The 27128-nt window shown below is 40.5% G+C and overlaps 1 protein-coding gene across 2 annotated transcripts in view; it reads right to left on the bottom strand.

Annotated features, from left to right (window-relative positions):
* The window catches only part of USP32 (ubiquitin specific peptidase 32), a 196527-nt gene extending 170901 nt beyond the window's left edge, over positions 1-25626 (bottom strand). For both annotated transcript variants that reach the window (XM_059907602.1, XM_059907603.1), the window contains exon 1: positions 25525-25626. In XM_059907602.1, the coding sequence (XP_059763585.1) occupies positions 25525-25582 (58 nt within the window). In that variant the 5' untranslated portion in view covers positions 25583-25626. The remainder of the gene's footprint in view (positions 1-25524) is intronic.
* Positions 25627-27128: the final 1502 nt, after the last annotated feature.

The raw sequence follows: 27128 nt of genomic DNA, 5'->3' as shown, positions 1-27128 counted from the left end.
GTCACTCATGAAGTGGCCTAAAACGTGATGCTGCCTTTTTTTTTCTTTTTTTTTTGGTAATAAAAAAAATAATTTTAAAAATACAACTTAAACTTTTTTGAAAAACAGATATACAAGGAGACAATAAAAATCACCTTCAACCTCACAACACAGTGATAACCTGTCAATCTGTTAATGTTTTGCAATATATTCTTCAAATTTTTCCTTTACATGTATATAATTTTTACAAAAATGAGATCACACATTATATTACTTCATGTTTTCCTCACTATACCATACTGTGAACAGCATTCCATGTTATTAAGTATTCTTCTACAGTATCAGTTTTAATGGGCATATGATATTCATTGTGTGGATATAACATAATTCATTTTACTAATCTACTGGTGGATACTTAAGCTATTCATAATTTTTTTTAATTGTAAACAATCTAAAACAAATAATTGTTACTAAATCTTTTTGGTGAAAAAAGAATATCTTTGTTAATCAGGTCCACAAGGTAGGTAAGAAACGAAAAGCATCTTAAAAACTACCCACAGAACGTAAGCACATCATACATTGTCTACATTAAAAGCAGTAAGCTCAGGACTTCCCTGGTGGTCCAGTGGTTAAGAATCCGCCTGCCAATGCAGGGGACACGGGTTTGATCCCTGGTCTGGGAAGATCCCACATGCCATGGTGCAACTAAGCCCATGTGCCACAACTACTGAGCCTGTGCTCTAAAGCCCGCACGCCACAACTACTGAGCCTGCACACCACAACTACTGAAGCCTGCACGCTCTAAAGCCTGCATGCTGCAACTACTGAAGCCCGCACGCCTAGAGCCCATGCTCTGCAACAAGAAAAGCCACAGCAATGAGAAGCCCGCGCACTGCGACTAACAGCCCCTGCTGGCCGCAACTAGAGAAAGCCGGTGCGCATCTACAAAGACCCAGCACAGCCAAAAATAAATTCATTAATTTTTTAAAAAGGCAGTAAGCTCGTAGAATTTTTAAGTGTAAGAAAAGACTGAGGTTATATAGGTAAGCCTCACGTCCTTTTCTCTACAAACCGCATACACATTTATTCCTTTCCTGAGAAATCGAAGAAATCCCATACTCATGAATTTCAGTTACTACAGCTTAGCTGAATAACCCAAGTCTCCCCAAAACACAGCTCAAATTTCAGTCATCACATTATATTAACTATAAATAATTGCATAAAGTACAAATTTCACTGCTATCTCCTCAGTGCACAAATCCCTATGTAAACAAAAGATGCACATCATGATCAGTGACCAACAGTGTCACTTCTTTAAATGTCTGTCCATAACTGGTCACTCAGCATCTGTTATTTAGTTCTCATGTGGAGAGCAAAGGTAGTTACGTAATAAATCCACATGATATTTTATGAAAATGGAGAATCAAAAGAGGGAACTCGCCAACAAAGATAAAAATGTAGCAAATAAATGAACTGATAATGCTAAATTCAAATTGAACATAAATGGAGATTTAGAAGAAACAGCTGACCATGGAAATATTGACATTGCTACCTTTCAAGAGACACTAGATATGCATTTAGAGGAACTTAGTGAAAGGTAAATAAGGAAAGTAGTTGTGTTGAAAAAGATGAAGATGTCCCAGAGGAAGCAGCACTGGCAAAAAAACTTTTAAGGAACCCTCAGAGGTACTTTCACAACATTGAAAGGAGAAAAAGTGTTGGAAGTAACCCATACTTAGAAAGGACTATGACAATTCACCAAAGAAAAGATGCCCACTCCATATTTTAAGTTATACAACAAGAAGGAAGCTTGAAACTACTCCCGATAGGTTTTTTACAAAGAAATTTTTAAAAGTTCTGATCATTTAAGTTATAGTGTACTAAATAAACAGTATTATTGAGCATTTACAGAAATATCTATAATGCACCATAAATTATACAGCCCAATGCCAGAATTTGCATTCTAGGACCAAACACATATATACACACCCATAAAGTGTATAAATAACACATATTAAATTATGTCTTTGGTTAATACTGTTTCTCCCTTTCCTATTTAAAATGCAGTAGAGCTGAGTACATTCCATGGATAAGGCCAGAGTTATGATTACCCTTATCCCATCAACACTGGTAGAGACAATCCGACAGAAAGCTGCAGAAGTAAGTCTAACATGGGCTTCCCTGGTGGCGCAGTGGTTGAGAATCTGCCTGCCAATGCAGGGGACGCGGGTTCGAGCCCTGGTCTGGGAAGATCCCACATGCTGCGGAGCAACTCGGCCCGTGAGCCACAATTACTGAGCCTGCGCGTCTGGAGCCTGTGCTTGGCAACGAGAGGCCGCGATAGTGAGAGGCCCGCGCACCGCGATGAAGAGTGGCCCCCGCTTGCCACAACTAGAGAAAGCCCTCGCACAGAAACGAAGACCCAACACAGCCATACATACATACATACATACATAAAAAGAATGTAAGCAGACAAGAATAGCATTAAAAAAATTAAAATTAAAAAAAATTAAAAAAAAAAAAAAAAAGTAAGTCTAACATGACAATCAGAATTGAGATGTGAATTCTAAGCACAAAAATGACAGTAGGAGGAAAGTGAAAAAAGTAAATAATAATTTTGACCTGTCATTTTTAATTTTCCCAACAAATCTTTAACTTCTAAACTAATCTGGAAAGAAAGGATAATTCATATCTTCCAACATACATAATCAAAAAGCAGTAACTCAGAATATGCACTGCATTTTCGTTATCACTCAATTTTTTTGCCAATTATACTCTGATTTTTAATTTTATGAAAAGGAACAACTTTTTTAAAATGAAGAAAATTTGGGACTTCCCTCGTGGCACAGTGGTTAAGAATCTGCCTGCCAAGGCAGGGGACATGGGTTCGAGCCCTGGTCCAGGAAGATCCCACATGCCATGGAGCAACTAAGCCCGTGCGCCATGACTACTGAGCCTGCGCTCTAGAGCCCACGTGCCACAATTACTGAGCCTGCGTGCTACAACTACTGAAGCCCACGGCCTAGAGCCCGTGCTCCACAACAAGAGAAGCCACTGCAACGAGAAGCCCATGCACCACATCAAAGAGTAGCCCCTGTTCGCCACAACTAGAGAAAGCCCGCGTGCAGCAATGAAGACCCAACGCAGCCAAAAATAAATAAAATTAAATCTTAAAAAAAAAAAAAACTACAAGGAGATACTACTTCATATCCACTAGGATGACTAAAATAAGACAGATAACAAGTGTAGACAAGAATGTGGAAAAACCGTAACCCTCATACATTGCTGGTGGGAGTGTAAAATAGTGCAGCCACTTTGGAAAACAGATGGGCAGTTCCTCAAACTGTTAAATATCGAGGTACCATATGACCCAGAAATTCCACTCCTAGGTGTATACTCAAAAGAACTGAAAGCAGGGACTCAAACAGATGTTTGTACACCAATGTTCATAGCAGCATTATTCACAATAACAAAAAGGTAGAAACAATTCAAATGTCCAGATGAATGGATAAACAAAATGTAGTATATTCATTATTATTAATAATATACATATTATTCAGCCATAAAAAGGAATGAAATCTGCTACATGCTAAACATGGATGAACCCTGAAAATATTATGTTAAGTGAAATAAGACATGAAAGGATAAACACTGCATGATTCCACTTATAGAGGTACCTAGAATACGCAAATTCAGAGACAGAAAGTAGAACAGAGGTTACCAGGGGCTAGGGGGTGGCGGAGGAGGGGTTATTATTTAACAATTACAGAGTTTCTGTTTGGGATGATGAATAAGTTCTAGAAATAGATACTAGTGATGGTTGCACAACATTATGAATGTACTTAATGCCAGTGAATTATGCATTTTTAAATGGTTCAAAGAGTAAAGTTAATATTATGTAGAGTTTACCATAGTAGTAATAAATGACTGAAGTCAGAAAAAAAACAAAATTATGTACATACCTGAGTCTGTGAAGATGAGACAAAAATTCACATGAAACATTTCAGAAGTCCCTTACAACAATGCTAAGACAGTTGAAAATACAATACTGGTCAAAAGGCTATGTTCCTACTGCAATTAGAAATCATAACTGAGTATAATTTTTGCTTTCTATCTCATATGTATGAGAAAAGTATATTATTTTACTTGTTAATGTTAGGAATACACACACACACACACACACACACACACACACACAGCTTTTAGAAAGGGTTTTACAGAAGTGCAAATGTCAAATTAGATTTTTTTTTAACTATTGGAAATAATTGTGAAGGACTTAATAAATGTGAAAACTTTAAAAGGCTGAAAAATCCACTTGCAGTGTTTCCACTTACATAGGGAAATACGTAAACATCTATCATTCCAGGTATAAGGACTCAGGATACTAAGATAAACATAAAAGTCTACCCTTTCAGCTTAGCTTACCCCTGCCAGGATCACAAAGGCACCGGTGAGAAGTAGACATCTTGGGTGTATTTTCAAATCCTCAAACTGACACAAATAGATAAGATGAGAAAAGTCTTCTAAATAGCAGTGCAACCTACAATTGTCTATCTTCTAATAAATTCTTCTAACACATACAGAACTGCCATGCAGTACAGTTCTCTTGGACCTATAATTGTAACCTTCAGTCACATTTCTATAAACTTGCAAATTGGGAGTTTGAGGTATGAGCCACATGTTATTTAAACATTCAGATGAAGACATGGAAATGAAATTTAAAAGGTGCAGTTGTCCCTTGGTATCTGTGGGGGACTAGTTCCAGGAGCCCCTGTGGATACCAAAATCCACAGATGCTCAAGTCCTTTACATTAAATGGTGCAGTACAATGAATACAGTCAGCCCTCCTTATCCGCAGATGCAAAACCCAAGGAGGACAGAGGGCCAACTGTATATCTTAAAATAAAACTAAATAAGAAATAACTACTGATTTTAAAATGCAACACATCATCATATAAAGACACCAATGACTGTAACCATCTGCTTCTCTTGATCACCAAACAAATGCTGAACATCTATCTGTTCTTAAAACAGTACAAAGTGGGTTTTTGTTGTTGTTGTTGTTTTTTATTGGGGTACAGTTGTTTCACAATGTTGTGTTAGTTTCTACTGTATAGTGAAGTGAAATAGAGTTCCCTGTGCTATACAGCAGGTTCTCATTAATTATCTATTTTATACATATCAGTGTATATATATCAATCCCGATCTCCCAATTCATCCCACCCCCTCAAAGTGTTTTTTTTTTAAAGATTCCTCCTCAAGAAATTTGCAATCTAGCAGGAAGATTAAATTAGTAAACATAAAACAATACCATATGTATATAAAAATATTAAAATAACAAGGATACAAATTAAGAGTCACAGGAATTCAAAACTGGTAAGTGCTGGATAGTCCAGGAACATTCCAGAGAAGAAGGCACGATTTAGACAAAGTCTAGAAGTCCAGAAAGATGGGTAGAATCAAATGAGAACAATCCCTTTATATTCTAGCCTCATCTTGCCTGTCCAACACTCTGTACAATATAAAATTATTAGAATAAATGAAAGCAGAGAAAAAGTCACCCAAATGACAGAAATATGAAATGAGGAGAACCAACCAACTAGCCCACATAATGCTTACTGTAGAGAAGTTAAAATTTTTTAAGTAGGAGTATATATCCAAGTGTGTAAATTATATGAAAAGAAGTTTCCAAAAATTGCATGGACTTTTGACATGACTTTCCCTTATTTTCTATTCATATCAGTAAGTATTTACTGTTTATGAGAAATGTGTCTCAGAACCAAGCAAACCAATGCTCATCTGCAAAAAGTGGGCACTCAAACTTAATCAAAGGTGTTAATTATAACACAAATTAGAAATCTACTAGTCCTGGGACTTCCCTGGTGGTGCAGTGGTTAAGAATCCGCCTGCCAATGCAGGGGACACGGGTTCGAGCCCTGGTCTGGGAAGATCCCACAAGCCGCGGAGCAACTAAGTCCATGCACCACAACTACTGAGCCTGTGCGCCACATACTGAGCCCACGCGGCCCAACTACTGAAGCTTGTGTGCCCTAGGGCCCGTGAGCCTCAACTACTGAGCCCACGTGCCGCAACTGCTGATGCCCGCGTGCTCTAGGGCCCATGTGCCACAACTACTGAGCCCACATGCTGCAACTACTGAAGCCCACACACCTAGAGCCCATGCTCCACAACAAGAGAAGCCACCGCAATGAGAAGCCCACGCACTGCAACAAAGGGTAGCCCCCACTCGCCGCAACTAGAGAAAGCCCGTGAAGAGCAACGAAGCCAAAAAATAAATTAAAAAAACAAACAAACAAACAAAAAGACTCCGAGCTCCCAATGCAGGGGGTTGGGATTCAATCCCTGGTCAGGGAACTAGATCCCACAGGCATGCCGCAACTAAGAGTTCGCATGCCAAGACCTTCAAGATGGCGGAGGAGTAAGACCTGGAGATCACCTTCCCCCCAAAAATACATCAGAAATACATCTACATGTGGAACAACTCCTACAGAACACCTACTGAACGCCGGCAGAAGACCTCAGACTTCCCAAAAGGCAAGAAACTCCCCACGTACCTGGGTAGGGCAAAAGAAAAAAGAAAAACCAGAGACAAAAGAATAGAGACGGATCCTGCACCTCTGGGAGGTAGCTGTGAAGGAGGAAAAGTTTCCACACACTAGGAAGCCCCTTCACTGGCGGAGACGGGGCGGGGGGGGGGGGGGGGGGGCGTGGCAGGAGGGGAGGGGCAAGCTTCGGAGCCACGAAGGAGAGTGCAGCAACAGGGGTGCAGAGGTCAAAGCGGAGAGATTCCCGCACAAAGGATCGGTGCCGACTAGCACTCACCAGCCTGAGAGGCTTGTCTGCTGACCCTCAGGGCGGGTGGGAGCTGGGAGCTGAGGCTTCGCCTTCCGAGGTCAGATCCCAGGGAGAGGACTGGGGTTGGCTGCGTGAACACAGCCTGAAGGGGGCTAGTGCGCCACAGCTAGCCGAGTGGGAGTCCAGGAAAAAGTCTGGACCTGCCTAAGGGGCAAGAGATCATTGTTTTGGGGAGCGTGAAGAGAGGGAATTCAGAGCAACACCTAAATGAGTTCCAGAGATGGGCGCAAACCGCGGCTATCAGCGCGGACCCCAGAGACGGGCATGAAATGCTAAGGCTGCTCCTGCAGCCACCAAGAAGCCTGTGTGTGAGCACAGGTCACTATCCACACCTCCCCTCCCAGGAGCCTGTGCAGCCCGCCACTGCCAGGGTCCCGTGATCCAGGGACAACTTCCCTGGGAGAACACACAGCACGCCTCAGGCTGTTGCAACGTCATGTCTGCCTCTGCCACCGCAGGCTCGCCCCGCATTCTGTACCCCTCCCTCCCCCCAGCCTGAGTGAGCCAGAGCCCCCGAATCAGCTGATCCTTTAACCCCGTCCTGTCTCAGCAAAGAACAGTTGCCCTCAGGCAACCTACACGCAGAGGCGGGGCCAAATCCAAAGCTGAACCCCAGGAGCTGTGCGAACAAAGAAGAGAAAGGGAAATGTCTCCCAGCAGCCTCAAGAGCAGTGGATTAAATCTCCACAATCAACTTGATGTACCCTGCATCTGTGGAATACCTGAATAGACAATGAATCAATCCAAAATTGAGGCGGTGGACTTTGGGAGCAACTGTAGACTTGGGGTTTGCTTTCTGCATCTAATTTGTTCCTGGCTTTAGGTTTATCTTAGTTTAGTATTTAGAGTTTATTATCATTGGTAGATTTCTTTATTGATTTGGTTGCTCTCTTCCTCCTTTTTTTTTTTATATACAGATATATATATATTTTCCCTTTTTCTCTTTTGTGAGTGTGTATGTGTATGCTTCTTTGTGTGATTCTGTCTGTATAGCTTTGCTTTTACCATTTGTTCTAGGGTTTTGTCTGTCCGTTTTCAGTTGTTTTTTTTTTTAGTATAGTTTTAGCGCTTGTTACCACAGGTGGATTTGTTTTTTGGTTCGGTTGCTCTCTTCTATCTTTCTTTCTTTCTTTTTTTCTTTTTGTTTCTTACTTTTTCATTTTTTTTATTTTTAATAATTTTTTAAAATTATTTATTTATTTATGGCTGTGTTGGGTCTTCGTTTCTGTGTGAGGGCTTTCTCTAGTTGCGGCAAGCGGGGGCCACTCTTCATCGTGGTGCACGGGCCTCTCATTATCGCGGCCTCTCTTGTTGCGGAGCACAGGCTCCAGACACACAGGCTAAGTAACTGTGGCTCACGGGCCTAGTTGCTCCGCGGCATGTGGGATCTTCCCAGACCAGGGCTCGAACCCGTGTTCCCTGCATTGGCAGGCAGATTCTCAACCACTGCGCCACCAGGGAAGCCCTATTTTTTATTTTTTATTTTAATAACTTTATTTTATTTATTTTTTCTTTCTTTCTTTTTTTCTCCCTTTTCTTCTGAGCCATGTGGATGATAGGCTCCTGTTGCTCTGCCCGGGTGTCAGGCCTGTGCCTCTGAGGTGGGAGAGCTGAGTCCAGGACATCGGTCCACCAGAGACCTCCTGGCTCCACGAAATATCAAATGGCGAAAGCTCTCCTAGAGATCTCCATCTCAATGCTAAGACCCAGCTCCACTCAACAACCAGCAAGCTACAGTGCTGGACACCCTATGCCAAACAACTAGCAAGACAGGAACACAACCCCACCCATTAGCAGAGAGGCTGCCTAAAATCATAATAAGGTCACAGACACCCCAAAACACACTACTGGACACAGTCCTGCCCACCAGAAAGACAAGATCCAGCCTCATCCACCAGAACACAGGCACTAGTCCTCTCCACCAGGAAACCTCCACAACCCACTGAACCAGCCTTAGCCACTGGGGTCAGACACCAAAAACAACGGGAACTACGAACCTGCAGCCTGCGAAAAGGAGACCCCAAACACAGTGAGTGAAGCAAAATGAGAAGACAGAGAAACACAGAGCAGATGAAGGAGCAAGGTAAAAACCCACCAGATCAAACAAATGATGAGGAAATAGGCAGTCTACCTGAAAAAGAATTCAGAATAATGATAGTAAAGATGATCCAAAATCTTGGAAATAGAAAGGAGAAAACACAAGAAATGTTTAACAAGGACCCAGAAGAACTAAAGAAAAAACAATGATCAACAACACAATAAATGAAATTAAAAATCTCTAGAAGGAATCAATAGCAGAATAACTGAGGCAAAAGAACGGATAAGTGACCTGGAAGATAAAATACTGGATATAACTACAGCAGAACAGAATAAAGAAAAAAGAATGAAAAGAATTGAGGACAGTCTCAGAGACCTCTGGGACAACATTAAATGCACCAACATTCGAATTATATGGGTCACAGAAGAAGAAGAGAAAAAGAAAGGGATTGAGAAAATATTTGAAGAGATTATAATTGAAAACTTCCCTAATATGGGAAAGGAAATAGTCAATCAAGTCCAGGAAGCACAGAAAGTCCCATACAGGATAAATCCAAGGAGAAACACGCCAAGACAAATATTAGTCAAACTATCAAAAATTAAATACAAAGAAAACATATTAAAAGCAGCAAGGGAAAAACAACAAATAACATACAAGGGAATCCCCATAAGGTTAACAGCTGATCTTTCAGCAGAAACTCTGAAAACCAGAAGGGAGTGGCAGGACATATTTAAAGTGATGAAAGGGAAAAACCTACAACCAAGATTACTCTACCCAGCAAGGATCTCATTCAAATTCGTTGGAGAAATTAAAACCTTTACAGACAAGCAAAAGCTAAGAGAATTCAGCACCACCAAAGCAGCTTTACAACAAATGCTAAAGGAATTTCTCTAGGGAGGAAACACAAGAGATGGAAAAGATCTGCAATAACAAACCCAAAACAATTAAGAAAATGGTAACAGGAACATACGTATCGATAATTACCTTAAATATAAATGGATTAAATGCTCCAACCAAAAGACACAGACTGGCTGAATGGATACAAAAACAAGACCCAGGGCTTCCCTGGTGGCGCAGTGGTTGAGAATCTGCCTGCCGATGCAGGAGACACAGGTTCGTGCACTGGTCTGGGAAGATCCCACATGCCGCGGAGCAACTAAGCCCCGTGCGCCACAACTACTGAGCCTGCGCATCTGGAGCTTGTGCTCCGCAACAAGAGAGGCCGCGATAGTGAGCGGCCCCCGCTTGCCGCCAACTGGAGAAAGCCCTCGCACAGAAACGAAGACCCAACACAGCCAAAAATTAAATAAATAAATAAATAAATAAACAAACAAACAAGACCCATATATATGCTGTCTACAAGAGACCCACTTCAACCTAGGGACACATACAGACTGAAAGTGAGGGGATGGAAAGAGATATTCCATGCAAATGGAAATCAAAAGAAAGCTGGAGCAGCACTTCTCATATCAGACAAAATAGACTTTAAAATAAAGACTATTAAAAGAGACAAAGAAGGACGCTACATAATGATCAAGGGATCAATCCAAGAGGATGCAACAATTGTAAATATTTATGCACCCAACATAGGAGCACATCAATACATAAGGCAAGTGCTAACAGCCATAAAAGGGGAAATCGACAGTAACACAATCACAATAGGGGACTTTAACACCCCACTTTCACCAATGGACAGATCATCCAAAATGAAAATAAATAAGCAAACACAAGCTTTAAATGATACATTAAACAAGATGGACTTAATTGATATTTATAGGACATTCCATCCAAAAAAAACAGAACACACTTTCTTCTGAAGTGCTCATGGAACATTCTCCAGGACAGATCATACCTGGGGTCACAAATCAAGCCTTGGTAAATTTAAGAAAATTAAAATTGTATCAAGTATCTTTTCCAACCACAACGGTATAAGACTAGATATAAATTACAGGAAAAAATCTGTAAAAAATACAAACACATGGAGGCTAAACAATACATTACTAAATAACCAAGACATCACTGAAGAAATCAAAGAGGAAATCAAAATATACCTAGAGACAAATGACAATGAAACACGATGACCCAAAACCTATGGGATGCAGCAAAAGCAGTTCTAAGAGGGAAGTTTATAGCAATACAATCCTACCTCAAGAAACAAGAAACATCTCAAATAAAACACCTAACTTTACATCTAAAGCAATTAGAGAACGAAGAACAAAAACCCCCCAAAGTTAGCAGAAGGAAAGAAATCATAAAGATCAGATCAGAAATAAATGAAAAAGAAATGAAGGAAACAATAGCAAAGATCAATAAAACTAAAAGCTGGTTCTTTGAGAAGATAAACAAAATTTGATAAACCATTAGCCAGACTCATCAAGAAAAAAAGGGAGAAGACTCAAATCAATAGAATTAGAAATGAAAAAGGAGAAGTAACAACTGACAATGCAGAAATACAAAGGATCATGAGAGATTACTACAAGCAACTACATGCCAATAAAATGGACAACCTGGAAGACATGGACAAATTCTTAGAAAAGCACAACCTTCCGAGACTGAACCAGGAAGAAACAGAAAATATGAACAGACCAATCACAAGTAATGAAATAGAAACTGTGATTTAAAATCTTCCAACAAACAAAAGTCCAGGACCAGATGGCTTCACAGGTGATTTCTACCAAATATGTAGAGAAGAGCTAACACCTATCCTTCTCAAACTCTTCCAAATATAGCAGAGGGAGGAACACTCCCAAACTCATTCTACGAGGCCACCATCACCCTGATACCAAAACCAGACAAAGATGTCACAAAGAAAGAAAACTACAGGCCAATATAACTGATGAACTTAGATGCAAAAATCCTCAACAAAATACTACCAAACAGAATCCAACAGCACATTAAAAGGATCATACACCATGATCAAGTGGGGTTTATCCCAGGAATGCAAGGATTCTTCAGTATACACAAATCAATCAATGTGATAAACCATATTAACACACTGAAGGAGAAAAACCATACAATCATCTCAATAGATGCAGAAAAAGCTTTTGACAAAATTCAACACCCATTTATGATAAAATCCCTCCAGAAAGTAGGCATAGAGGGAACTTACCTCAACATAATAAAGGCCATATATGACAAACTCACAGCCAACATCATCCTCAATGGTGAAAAACTGAAAGCATTTCCACTAAGATCAGGAATAAGACAAGGTTGTCCACTCTCACCACTATTATTCAACATAGTTGGAAGTTATAGCCACAGCAATCAGAGAAGAAAAAGAAATAAAAGGAATCCAAATCGGAAAAGAAGAAGTAAAGCTGTCACTGTTTGCAGATGACATGATACTATACATAGAGAATCCTAAAGATGCCACCAGAAAACTACTAGAGCTAATCAACGAATTTGGTAAAGTAGCAGGATACAAAATTAATGCACAGAAATCTCTTGCATTCCTATACACTAATGATATAAAATCTGAAAGAGAAATTAAGGAAACCCTCCCATTTACGATTGCAACAAAAAGAATAAAATACCTAGGAATAAACCTCCCTAAGGAGACAAAAGACCTGTATGCGGAAAACTATAAGACACTGATGAAAGAAATTAAAGATAATACAAACAGATGGAGAGATATACCATGTTCTTGGACTGGAAGAATCAACATTGTGAGAATGACTATACCACCCAAAGCAACCTACAGATTCAATGCAATCCCTATCAAACTACCAATGGCATTTATTACAGAACTACAACAAAAAATTTCACAATCTATATGGAAACACAAAAGACCCCGAATAGCCAAAGCAATCTTGAGGAAGAAAAACGGAGCTGGAGGAATCAGGCTCCCAGACTTCAGACTATACTACAAAGCTACAGTAATCAAGACAGTATGGTACTGGAACAAAATCAGACATATAGATCAATGGAACAGGATAGAAAGCCCAGAGATGAACCCACGCACATATGGTCACCTTATTTTTTATAAAGGAAGCAAGAATATACAATGGAGAAAAGAGAGCCTCTTCAATAAGTAGTGCTGGGAAAACTGGACAGCTACATGTAAAAGTATGAAATTAGAACACTCCCTAACACCATACACAAAAATAAACTCAAAATGGATTAAAAACCTAAATGTTAGGCCAGACACTATAAAACTCTTAGAGGAAAACATAGGCAGAACACTCTATGACATAAATCACAGCAAGATCCTTTTTGACCCACCTCTTAGAGAAATGGAAATAAAAACAAAAATAAACAAGGAAACCATAAACAAGATGAAAGACAACCCTCAGAATGGGAGAAAATATTTGCAAATGAAGCAACTGACAACGGATTGATCTCCAAAACATACAAGCAACTCAGGCAGCTCAACATCAAAAAAGCAAACAACCCAATCCAAAAATGGGCAGAAGACTTAAATAGACATTACTCCAAAGAAGATATACAGATTGCCAACAAACACATGAAAGAATGCTCAACATCATTAATCATTAGAGAAATGCAAATCAAAACTACAATGATATATCATCTCCCACCGGTCAGAATGGCCATCATCAAAAAATCTACAAACAATAAACGCTGGAGAGGGTGTGGAGAAAAGGGAACCCTCTTGCACTGTTGGTGGGAATGTAGATTGATACAGCCACTATGGAGAACAGTATGGAGGTTCCTTAAAAAACTAAAAATAGAACTACCATATGACCCAGCAATCCCACTACTGGGCATATACCCTGAGAAAACCATAATTCAAAAAGAGACATGGACCACAATGTTCATTGCAGTTCTATTTACAACAGCCAGGACATGGAAGCAACCTAAATGTCCACTGACAGATGAATGGATAAAGAAGATGTGGCACATATACACAATGGAATATTACTCAACCATAAAAAGAAACGAAATTGAGTTATTTGTAATGAGGTGGATGGACCTAGAGACTGTCATACAGAGTGAAGTAAGTCAGAAAGAGAAAAACAAATACCATATGCTAACACATATATATGGAATCTAAGAAAAAAAAAAAAAAAGGTCATGAAGAACCTAGGGGTAAGACGGGAATAAAGACACAGACCTACTAGAGAATGGACTTGAGGATACGGGGAGGGGGAAGAGTAAGCTGTGACAAAGTGAGAGAGTGGCATGGACATATATACACTACCAAACGTAAAATAGATAGCTAGTGGGAAGCAGCCGCATAGCACAGGGAGATCAGCTCAGTGGTTTGTGACCACCTAGAGGGGTGGGATAGGGAGAGTGGGAGGGAGGGAGACGCAAGAGGGAAGAGATATGGGAACATATGTACATGTATAATTGATTCACTTTGTTGTAAAGCAGAAACTAACACACCATTGTAAAGCAATTATACTCCAATAAAGATGTTTAAAAAAAAAAAAAAAGTTCTCATGAACCTAGGGTCAGGACAGGAATAAAGAGACAGACGTAGAGAACGGACTTGAGGACACAGGGAGGGGGAAGGGTAAGCTGGGACGAAGTGAGAGAGTGGCATGGACGTATATACACTACCAAACGTAAAATAGGTAGCTAGTGGGAAGCAGCCACATAGCACAGGGAGATCAGCTCGGTGGTTTGTTACCACCTAGAGGGGTGGGATAGGGAGGGTGGGAGAGAGACGCAAAAGGGAGGAGATACGGGGATATATATATATGTATAGCTGATTCACTTTGTTATAAAGCAGAAAGTAACACACCATTGTAAAGCAATTATACTCCAATAAAGATTTTTTTAAAAGTTAAAAATTAAAAAAAAAAAAAAAAAAAAGAGTTCGCACACCACAACTAAGGAGCTGGCAAGCCACAACTAAGGTGCCCACGAGCCCCCACTAAGGAACCAGTGAACCTCAACCAAGGAGCCCACAAGCCACAACTAAGGAGCCGCCTGCCACAACTAAGACCTGGTGCAACTGAATAAATTAAACAAACAAACAAATAAATAAATAAATATTTTTAAAAGAAATCTACTAGTCCTTGCATATAAGGTCATGTTTCTGTTTTCCTCGTATTTTCTACTGAGTGCTCTGTAGATTCATGTAATTTTAGTTTAGAGTCAGTTTTTAACCCAATTTTAAATGTTTATATTCCTGGAACATTTAAATATTTGCATAAATATCATGAAACAACCATAACTTATCCTGTAAAAATACAATTTACCAGATTATTACTATTAGCTTTATTCTGTGAGCTTTCTCCTTTATTCAAAAGGCACTAAGTTGTCCCATTCATTCAGTCAACATTTTTTTTTTTTTTTCAGTCAACATTTTAATAAGCCCTACCAGGCACCTTCTAGACCCCAAAGTTCTCATTCTGAAGGATTTCAGAACTCAACATAAAGTAGAGGAGACAGCCAATTAAACCAGCAGCTATAATGCAGCGGGATAACTACTACAATAAAAGTATATTACAGCAGGAGAGAAAGTAGGAGCAATATCAGGGAAGGTTTCTAAAAGGACTTGATGCCTGGGTTTAGTTTTGATGGATGAGGATCTAGTAAGGCAGATAGCTCAGGGAGAAAGATGCATGTAAATTCATTGATGAGCATGTACTTCATGCCAGCCTCTATGTCAGCTTCTAGAAATAAAAATAATACATTGATGCTAATTCAAGACACTAATAATCTTCTCAAGAATTTACTTCATAGAGAAAAGGCTTAAAATTTGGTCTTAAAAATGAGTTCACACTCAATTTTTTTTTAATGAGTTCACTGTGCACAAAAAAGTAAATATTGCATGATTCTATTCATATGAGACTCAAAAATAAGCAAAACTAATCTATAGTGATAGAAGTCAAAACAATGGTTACCTCTGACGGGCAGTATCAACTGGGAGAGGGCAGGAGGGAACCTACTGGGGCAGTGGGAATGTTCTTTATCTTGGTTTTGCATGGTGGTTACTTGGGTACATACCTAAAATTTCATCAAGCTGTACAGTGAGATTCTGTTGTATGTAAGTAATGAAGGGGGGCATTCCCAGATCTAGGAAGCAGCATTTTCAAAGGCACAGAGTATTCAGACAAGGACCAAATCACAGAAACTACCAGGGCTTGCCATGCTAAAAAGACTGACTTCAAACCATGTGTACCTTCCACTGAAAGGCACTTGAGTAAAATGACCAGATGTCCATTTCAGAAAGACTATTCCAGATGTATAATGGATTGGAGGGGTACGAGACTAATAGCCCAGGGGACAGATGAAGCCCTTTTCTAAGGCAATGACTTTAAAGGTGGAGAAGAAACAGAAGATAATAAGAAGGTAGCACCAAAAGGACACTGTGACTGATTAAATGTGAACAGAGGAAAGAAAGAGTCTCAACTGATGACTAGGTTTCTGGCTTGGGCCCGAAGTTGCATTTAGTTTTGGACTCTACTGAAATAATATAAGAAACATGCTCCACTCAAAATGGAACATTTTTCTATGAGATGTTATTCATTGCCAAGTGTTCATTCAGTTGATGTCTTATTTTCCTTTATTATTTAAATACATTTGCTTGGGACTTCCCTGGTGGCGCAGTGGTTAGAAATCTGCCTGCCAATGCAGGGGACGCAGGTTCGAGCACTGGTCCTGGAAGATCCCACATTCCGCAGAGCAACTAAGCCCGTGCACCACAACTACTGAGACTGCGCTCTGGAGCCCACGAGCCACAACTACTGAGGTCCATGCACCTAGAGCCCGTGCTCCGCAAAGGGATAGGCCAGCGGAATGAGAAGCCCGCGCACTAGCCCCCACTCGCCACAACTAGAGAGGGCCCACGCACAGCAACGAAGACCCAACACAGCCATAAATAAAAATTTTTTTAAATAAATATATTTGCTTGGCAGTCATCTGTCAACTTCAATTTGAATCTCTATGGTACCAGCGATGTGACAATATAAAATGTTTCCACCATTAGGTAATCGCTCCTTACTACACCTCTAAGCCTACAAAGAATAAGCAATTTGTCCCTCCATAATCAGCTGTAAAGAAGTATTCTCAAGTCAGCATCTCTGACAAAATGAATAACTTCTGATCTATAAAATTCTATACAGTGAAAGATTTCATTTATAGATGCTTACATAAACTAAAGAATCTCTAAACCAAATTTATTAATCAAACAACTGTTCCAAACTCACCACAGCTTCCTACCACAGCTACTCACCAATAGATTCCAAAACCAACTTTAAAGCAGAACCAAAAATGACATAATAACATGCCTAATACAACTAACCATTTTTTAAAAGCAAAAGATGCATTTGAATACATATATACTATAGATAAGAAAACATGAGTTTTAAGCCTCTGGGCACACACACATATCCGAACCAATTTTCCTCTAAAAATTCAATCTGGTTTTTAGAAAAGATTGCTTTGATATGCAATTCACTCATTCAACAAATATGTATTGATTAGCTAATGTATGACAGGCACTGTGCAAGTGCTAGGGATACAGCAGTGAGTAAGACACGTCTCCACACTCATGGAGTTTTATACCCTAGTGGCATATGATCATGAAAACTGAATTCTGGGGCAATGTCTTCCTCCTACCCCAGTCTCTAAGTGAACACTGCAGTGAATCTGCCCTGAGTCTTAAATTAAGGTCCACATGACTGAAGATTAAGTATAAGGATTATTAAAAAGGAACTTCAAAATAATTAGTTGGTAAAAACATAGAAGGCCTCTCGGAAATTAAAAAGTAGAGATATAAGAATTATTTTTAAAAAAGCACCAGACTGGGGACTTCCCTGGTGGTCCAGTGGTTAAGACTCTGTGCTTCCACTGCAGGGGGCACAGGTTCAATCCCTGTCCACTGCCCGGCGGGCGGGTTCAATCCCGCAAGCTGTGCAGTGGTGTCCCACCAAAATGGAAGAGTAAATCAAGAAAGAGGAAACGAAGAATACAGACAACAGGATCCAACACAGGACAACAAAGGAAATCCCCAGAATAATGGTGAGGAAGATCCCAGGATGGCAGCTATGCTTTAAGCACAAAGGCAAAAGGTACAGATTGGAGCAGGCCAGAAAGTTCCAGGAAAAGTTTTTTCTAATATGGTGAACTGAGTGAACACCTGATGTATATTAACATATGGAATAGGGACTTCCCTGGTGGCACAGTGGTTGAGAATCCACCTGCCAATGCAGGCGACACAGTTTCGATCCCTGGTCTGGGAAGATCCCACATGCCGCAGAGCAACTAAGCCCATGCGCCACAACTACTGAAGCCCACGCTCCTAGAGCCTGTGCTCCACAACAAGAGAAGCCACTGCAGTGAGAAGGCCGCACACGGCACTAGAGAAAGCCCACGTGCAGCAACGAAGACCCAACACAGCCAAAAATAAATAAATAAATTATTTTTTAAAAAAACAAAACATATGGAGTAGATTTAACATTTGGTGGTAACTTTGGCGGTTGAATTATAGTAAATAGAAACCTAAGCAAATAATATAAAAAGCAATTATTAAAGGAACTATTTAAGAGGAAATCAAGTGTACAGAAAAGGAAAAGTAATCCTAGTATATTAAATAGCTTAGCGGTGGACAGCATTTACAAAGGCCTAATTATGTAAATAGCAAACAATGATCCCTAACCAAAATTAAAATATGCATATACTAAGATAAGGAAATGGGAGGATAGGAGCACGTGTGTCCTTTGAGGACTGGTAGCAGTATAGAAAAAGAGCCAAGTCCTCATCTTTAATAGTAGGAACACAATAAATACTCCTTAAATGGAAGAAAAAAGTAGCAATACAAGCATATAATTTCAAGACATAAAGACCAAATTAATAAATTTAGGGACTTCCCTGGTGGTGCAGTGTTTAAGAATCTGTCTGCCAATGCAGGAGACATGGGTTCGAGCCCTGGGCCGGGAAGATCCCACATGCCGTGGAGCAACTAAGTCCCTGAGCAACTAAGCCCCTGCACCACAACTGCTGAGCCCGCAACCTAGAGCCCACGAGCCACAACTACTGAGCCCGCGTGCCATAACTACTGAAGCCTGCGTGTCTAGAGCCCGTGCTCAACAAGAGAAGCCACGACAATGAGAAGCCCACGCACAGCAACGAAGAGTAGCCCCCACTCGCTGCACCTAGAGAAAGCCCACGTGCAGCAACGAAGACCCAATGCAGCCAAAAATAAATAAAATAAATAAATTTTTAACTTTTTTTTAAAATAAAAAAATAAATCCCTTCAAAAAAAATCACTTCATGAGCAAAATTATTAAATATTATATATTACTAAAAGACATTCTTAAGTGTTCATAAACATAATACTTACTGCCATACTAGTCTCTCAATGACTACTCAGGACTTTACATTATTAGGTATGAACTTAAATATCTGAACTAAACAGACAAAATTACATATTACTTTTAAGGCTCCCATGTTTTTAACTATGATTCAAAACCTTTAGCAATTTTTTTCAAAGATTTTCAAAGCTGATGAAAGGAAAAGAAATTCTGAGATGGACTGCTCAGAATACTCAATCCCTGTCAATACTCCACTCTTTACCCCCCAACCTCACAAACATTATGCAGTTCTCCAAATCTTCTCTCCATCAATTGTATATTCACCCAGTCATGCAATATTTGCTGAGCACAAAATACACCAGGCACTGAACCTATCTTGGCACTGGGGATTCATCATCATGACTGACGATAAACATGATAATCACAAATTATGAACTATACAGAATAGTGCAATACTGACAGAAGACCACTTCATATAAGATGATAAGAAAAGGTCAAGCCGAGGCAACCAGAGTCAGGACTTCAGGTATGAAGAATGAGCCAGACATGTGAAAATTTGTAAAGAGCCTTTCCAGACTGAGAGGAAAACAGCCTGAGAAGAAAGGAATGACAGGATCTGATTTGAATTTTAAGATTACACTGGCTGCTGTGTGAAACTGGGAAACCACTGCATGGTATCTTAGCAAGAGATGCTGGCAGCTGGGACTAGAGTAGTGGCAGTGAAGATGAGAAGTCAACAGACTGGACTGGATACCAAACTACATGACTAGGCAACAGACTCAAACTGGGGATAAGAGGTCAGGTCAGATGGTGAAAGAGAGGAACTAAGGATGTCTATAGATTTTTGGCTTTACCCACTGTGTTGGAATAGTGGTGCCATTTACTGTCACGGGAAAGACTAGGAGAGGCCTACCTTGATAGAAGGGCCTTTTCACAACGCAACCTCTCTAGACTCTTTTACAAGTCATTAGGAAAAGGCAAGACACCACAGCAAACCTTGAAAGATTTTTCTGTAAGGGGTAAGATGCTAAGACATTCTAACTTTACAGAAATGAAAGAGGAGAACTTCCTCTGTAAAACCTCATTTTAGCATAGATTTGCTCTTAATGCAGTCCAGTATCAAGGACTCCAACAACCATCAATTTTCCTGAACCTTGTTCACAAGATAGTGATGAACTTGGGATTCCTCTAAAGTAAAAAGAGCCTTATGTTAATATTAAATCCCTAATGAAAAAGGGTGACAAGGGAAAGCCTTCATCTTTGAATAGATGGGTCTTCTAACAGACAGGTCTCTGACTATAACAGTAAATACCATAAAGCTAGTTTTATCAGGCTTTTGGGTCAGTAATTAACTATCCATCTCTGACCTCCAAGAGCTCTTTATTATTAAAAGAAAGGAAAGAGGCTGAGTGGATGGCTCAATTTAAACACAAATATCATGAAGCCCAAAAGGTAAAAGCAGAAGCATAAACACGCCCTGAAGAGAGAAGCCATGCTTTCTGGAAACAGTATGGAAAGAACTGTCATCAACAAGGACCTACTGTATAGCACAGGGAACTCTACTCAATATTCTGTAATAACCTTAATGGGAAAAGAATCTGAAAAAGAACAGATATATGTATATGTATAACTGAATCACTTTGCTGTACACCTGAAACTAACACATTGTAAATCAACTATACTCCAATATAAAATAAAAATGTTTTAATAATTTTTTTAAAGTTTAAAGATATATTAAAAAAAACAACTCTCAGTCCCAGCCTTCTCAGTACTACTATCAAACCACCAACTTTTAATTTATAAATAAAAACCTCTTCACCTCTGCAGCTGTTTAACATTGGAGCTTCTAAACTCTCAGCATTAATCTCTAGTGCTCCAAAATCAGATTTTCTATAGCCACAGCAACAATAATAATCACTTCCCTAACTTTTCCTGGGACTTATCATAAAATCAAGTGCCAAAATTCTTCCCTGTCTCCTGAGAAAACACCTGGCTATTGGTTGGTCACCACATTCCCAAGTCTAAGTGACCTACACATCTTTCTGGAAGGCAACCCTGAATGCTGTCACTGTGAAGTCTCACTAACCAAGCACAAAGACAAACAATGAACAACAAAAAACAAACAACAGCTGTCCAGCTGGGTAAATGGGGAGGCCATTAACCATCAAGTGATGTCACCTCATTCTGCTCATTCCCCCCATATCCAGGGTTCATTGGTGTATTTATCTCCTCTTTGTCACTGACACTTCATATGGAGTGTCAAACTGGAAATTATGAAGAATAGAACCTTTGTAACTACTTAGGTGACTACATATAAACAGACTAACTTAAAATTGCCCCATTTTTCTCCTTTACATATAATAACAGCTGGCGAGGCATACTTGCAAAAGGCTTGACCCAAACCTACCATTCCACACTAATGCTAGAGTGTTCACTGGTAAATTTAGCAAATTTAGATGAAGGCAAATTAGTGCTTTAATAAAAGAGAATAGTGCATCCCAGAAGGTACCAACTGTGAAATTCAATTTCCATTTATACAATGATATTTTATACTAAACCAGCTAACATCACATCATAGGTAGTAGAATACTAATGAAATTGTAATATTAATACTACAAAACATGGAGAATAAAATCTTGGTTGGGGAGTCAATGTTTTAGAGCATGTTAGGGTTGGTGGATAAGCAAAATGAAAAGTTCTGAAATCCTCAACTATTACATGCCTAATTATTCCACTAGCAAACACAACAACCTTTAAGTGACTAGGAAATTAAATTCTTTAGTAAACAATTAATTGAGCACATACTATGAAATGAGTACGGTGATAGGGCACTTCCAGATCACCAAATACTCCCACACACACTCCGCATTCCTACAGCACTCCCTTCTATAGCACTGGAGCACTTAATATACTGCATGTTAATCATTTATAAATTAAATACATATATACTACATTTTGAAAGTATTATGCCCATTATCAAAAAAACACAAAAAAAGAATCTTAACATAGAAGTTCTGATATTTTATTCCCACTTGCCATGGACAGTCCTACACACACCTTACAATATATACTGTACACTTCAGTGGAGATCATCAACCCAGGCTATAGGAGAGGGGTCTTAGTCATCTCTGTTTCTTCAGTGTCTAAGTCATAGACAGTGCTCAGTAAAAATTTGCTGAATGTATGAGCAAAGAGACACTTGAAACGTGAATCCACAACATAACTTTTTGACATCAGCCAGCTGCTTAGTCTAATATAAGTGCCAAATTCTACTTAAAGAAAGGGATTAGAAGAAATTTACCTACTGTATTTTATTACTACAATTTAAAAGCTACGGACAATTTTAATTCGGCCAGTTCTTAATTAAAAAAAAAAAAAAAAAAGCCTTATAATTCTGTTTCCAGAATGATGCAAGGAAAGAAGAGAGGAGCAGGAAGAAAGAATTAAAGAACTGGAGAAGATATTTTAAGGTTTCTTGAGAGTTCTGAAATGCTCTAAACTGCAATTCCTTTCATTCAACGTTTTTTTAATTGCTATGTTCCAAGCACTTAGGATACATTTTTAGGAATACACAGCCACAAACTTAAGATGCAATAAGGAAATGAAGTAAAGAGATAAAGAACTTAGATGCTAAAATTCTCACTATCCATAAAGTACAGTAATACTGTACTTTAGAAAATACATGCAATTGAACCAGAGTCAAGCCTTCAACGGAAAGCTTGTGTTCTATTTAAGAAAGATAGATACAAGCCAAAAATAAAAGCTACCACTAATACATCTCCCTTAAAGAAAAAAAAAAAAAGTTAAGGTATATTTTAAGGAAATTAATTTTTATTAAACTGATATAGTGTAGCTAAAATAATATGCAAAACCAATCTTTCTAATTTCTAGAGCTTCTGAAATGTAAATGAGAAGTCACTAGCCTGCCCTTTCAGTAGGAGTTATCTGTCACATAACACTCCATTTCCAAGGCCCCATTTTGCAAGATAAACTGCTTGTAACTCCATATTTGTAGGTGGCAATATGTACTTGATATTTTTTTAATACTATCTAATTGTGGTTAGGCATTATTTAGTGCTCAGTACTTTTAAGTAAAGCCAAGCAAGTAGGTATTTCAGTAGTTTATCAAGCTTGCTTTTTACTTGTACAATGATTCATATAACACACAATGTGTATTTGTCCAATCCTTTCCCCCTTCCCATTCACCTTATACAATATAAGCAAGCAGCTAAGACTAAGGATGGAAGTTTCAGTACCTATTTACATTATTCACATGCCCCAAAAAAGTTCTCAAACTATTTTCTAGCTCTATCAAAAGCTTTATAAATCTTCTATAACCTTACTAAAAAAAATTCTATATCAAAATCTGACATTTACTAGCGTAAACAGTATCATATTCAAAAGAACTACCCACTTTATAAAAGAAAAAGCTGCTGGTTACATTTAGAAATGCTATGTTATCAACTTGCTTCTCTTTCTTGCCTTAATTTTCCTCTGCTGCAAAAATGATAAAACATAAATTCATTCAAACAACAGTTAAATAAGGTTTTAACAAATATTTTGCTACCTCTTCAAATATATGCTTTAAAATTCAACAAGCAGACACTTCCTAACAAATTGAACAAATACCTTCGGTCAAATCACTTTAAAATACACCAACTATTAATTTCCTTTATATTTACAAAGGTAGAATCTTAGTTTTATATGAAAGTAGGCAGGCTAGAGTTGGATAAAAGTTTAATTTCAGAATTCCTTAATGTCAGCTAAAACACCCTCAAACTTAAGAAACTAAACACTTCTAAACCTTGAAGCTGAAATCAGTTTGACTGATGTCCTCTTTCATGCCATGTAAGCCATTGCCTAATTGAGGCCAGACCTGTCAGGCTCAACAGCATCCCAGAAATGACTAGCCTTCTAGAGCTGGAAACACATCAAGAATTTGGAATATTTCTCATATTGAAGAAAGGAAAAAAGTTCAAGTGAGATTGTCCCTAAGAACAATCAGTATACTGTTCCACAGGGGGAAAAAAAAAAAAAAAAAAGACCTAAAAAGCATATTTTTGTTATTCTGGTCAGTCCACAAGAATATATCAAAATTCTGTATCTATTTTCAGGTGATGGCCCACTGAACTTACCCCTTTCCTTCCTACACATGAACAAGAGTTCACTATTAAATTCTCATTTTGAATGCCTGTCTTGTAATCTAGATTTTTTATTTTATATCTTTAGCTACTAAAACCATCACCTGGAGCACGGCTGGTTTCTTGACTCAGAAACCTGTTACCAATAATGCCTGCCTAGCACCTAAGCTGCTTAATGGTTTTCACTTCTTACCAAGAAAATCCATTAAACGTCGAAAAGAAATAAATACAAGCGCGCGCTCACGCACGCACACACACACACACACACATTCAAATCCCAGTCATTAAAAATTAAGTCACATTCCGGCCATAAACCGTGCAATAGACACTTCGAGTTAGCGTGTGCCTTAGTGATCATGGACAGCGGTATCAGAGTAAGTGACAGGGGGTTGGAGGTGGTTGACAACATACAGTGCATCAGAGCCAATAAGCAGCAGGCTAGGACTGACAGCAAGGCCGGTCTCTAAAGGGAGCTATAACACAATATCAGAATGCTGGATTTCCGAATGCCATTTTATGGGGAAGGAGGGGATGAGAACTGGGGATCAAGTGCAATGAAAGGCTTTGACCAACGTCTGAGGCGATGAAACCGAAGACAAGGTCTTCTGGCAACACCAGCTGTCCAGTCTCATCTCACCTCAAACACAACTCAATTTCAGGTCGTTCTTATCAAAGTCAGCTGCTCAAAGGGTGAGGGGGTGGCAGGCAGGGGATGGTGACAACCCCCAAGAGACTGCCAAAAGCCCTTGGAAAAGGCAGAGACACTACAATTGGAAGGGGCTTGAAGGGGCTTCTACTTCGCAAAAGGAGGGCTTTGCAGCCGCCTCCCGTCTCCCTTTCCAGCCGGGGTTGTTAGGTAGGAGGTTAGGATGTTGCTGGAGGGTTTATGAAGGAGTGATAGGAGAAAATGGCAGTAAAGGATGAGGGGGGCTGGAAGGGCTGGTGCCACCCAAGAAAAAGAGGGAGGAGGGACTTCCCTGGACACATCCAGGATAACAACGCCACCACAGAGCAAGGGCAGTGCCCTGCTAGCGCCTGACACCCCTCTCTCTGGGAAAGCTTCGCCCCCGTCCACACGTTCCCAAATCCCAAACACTGCTCCCACCCGACCCTTCTCCCCCACAGTATCCCCATCGTGGCCTCCTTTCCCTTCCGCCTCAGGCCCCACGCCCTCAAGCTCCCCTCCCCTTCCCCGGTCACCCACCCTCAGGGCAGCCCGTCGCCGGCCTCCCCGGCAGCTCGCCCAGACCCCTCCCCCCCTCACCTCTCCTCAGCGCCTCCTCGTAGCTGAGGAATCCGATCCGTGACTCCTTGGCGCCCATGCTCCCCTCATCCCCTCGGCCGGGGGTCGGAGCCCGATCTCGCCCCCACCCCCCTCCCGCCTTCTCCTCGGCGTCCCTGGCAGACGGTGTTGGCGTCCCCCGGCCTCCTCCTCCCCCCACACTAACAAGTGCGGCTTCTGCCCCGGCGGCTCCTCCCGGCCGCCGCCACCGCCTCCATGCCGAATCACGTGACCCGCTCCCACCCCGCCCCCTTCCCCTCCCTCTTACTCCGCCCTTCTCCTCTCTCCTCCCCTCCCTTCCCTTCCCTCCTCACGCCCTCTTCCCTCCCCCGCCTCCCGCCTGCCCCGCCGAGGGTCACCTGACCCGAGGCCAGGGATTGTTCCGGGTAATGGCCGCCTGGGGCCACCCACTCCGCCCCGCCCCACGCTCGCCGCGCGCAGGGGCGTAGGGGCGGAGCCAGACCTCGCGCGTAACGCATCATCGCCACCTTCCGGCCAATCCGAAGCCGCGAGGCCCAGGAGCCTCCGCCCGCCTGGGGGGCAGTGACTTCCGGGGCGCTCGAGGCCGTCCTCCCGCCCACATGTTCTGGCGCTCGCTGGGCGGGGTCGGAGCCCTTGACTGTTGGTCTGGCCTGGGCCCAGACGCATCTTGAAAGAGAAATGGAATCTTAGGGTGCGGGGGTCCTAGCGGTGCGGTTCGTGAGAGAAAGGAGCGGGCAGAAGGTGCATTCCTAACGTTAAGGACATTTTTGATGGGGAGGGAGCTATGAAAGGAAAGGAGACTCTCAGGAATTTCATGTCACCAGAGAATTCTTTATCCTAGTGGGGCGATCCTTAAGGAAAGCGAATGTTCTGACAGAGTTGAGAAGATCTTCCTTTTCGCGTTACCCCATCCCCCATCCCAGTTGACGCTAGATTTCCTTTCACATACGCTCAGCCCGCCGGCCCTGGGCGCATGTCCTGCCGACCCTGTGCGCACCTCCTGCTCTGAGCCTGCTTCGTGTACACAGTCTTTGGAAGCTGTTAATGCAAAGGCTTAGCTTGCTGATCTGCAAGAGTTGCTCCCTGCCAGAAATGTGGGAGTTACAAGACTGATAACAGCGTTTCTTACGCTTTTTTTTAATTATTATTTTTTTAAATTGTGGTAAGGTATAAGAGAATTGGCCATGCTAACCATTTTTAAATATCTCAAGAGCAGAATTATACAGTACTTCCCTTTTTGTGACTGGCTTATTTCACTTAGCATAATGTCCTTAAGGTTTGTCCATGTTGCAGCACAGTATCAGAATTTCCCAGGTTTACCATATGACCCAGCAATTCCACTTGTGAAATTATACCCAAAAGAATTAAAAACAGGGACAGGAACAGATATTTATACACCTGTGTTGATAGAATATGATTCACAGTAACCAAAAGGTAGAAGCAGTTCAAGTGTCCATCGACAGATGAATAAATAAATACAGTATATGCGTACAATGGAATACATTCAGTTCCTTGCTTTTTTAAATTCAGTTTGCTTTCGTTAGTCTTCACCCTGAAAACCACAGCATCAAACTTCTGGATAAGGAAACACAACCATTTATTTG

Source organism: Balaenoptera ricei, chromosome 20, assembly GCF_028023285.1.
Source record: "Balaenoptera ricei isolate mBalRic1 chromosome 20, mBalRic1.hap2, whole genome shotgun sequence".
Lineage (NCBI taxonomy): Eukaryota > Metazoa > Chordata > Mammalia > Artiodactyla > Balaenopteridae > Balaenoptera > Balaenoptera ricei.
The sequence above is the reverse complement of the archived record's forward strand: the minus strand, read 5'-3'. Positions and strand labels throughout refer to the sequence as shown.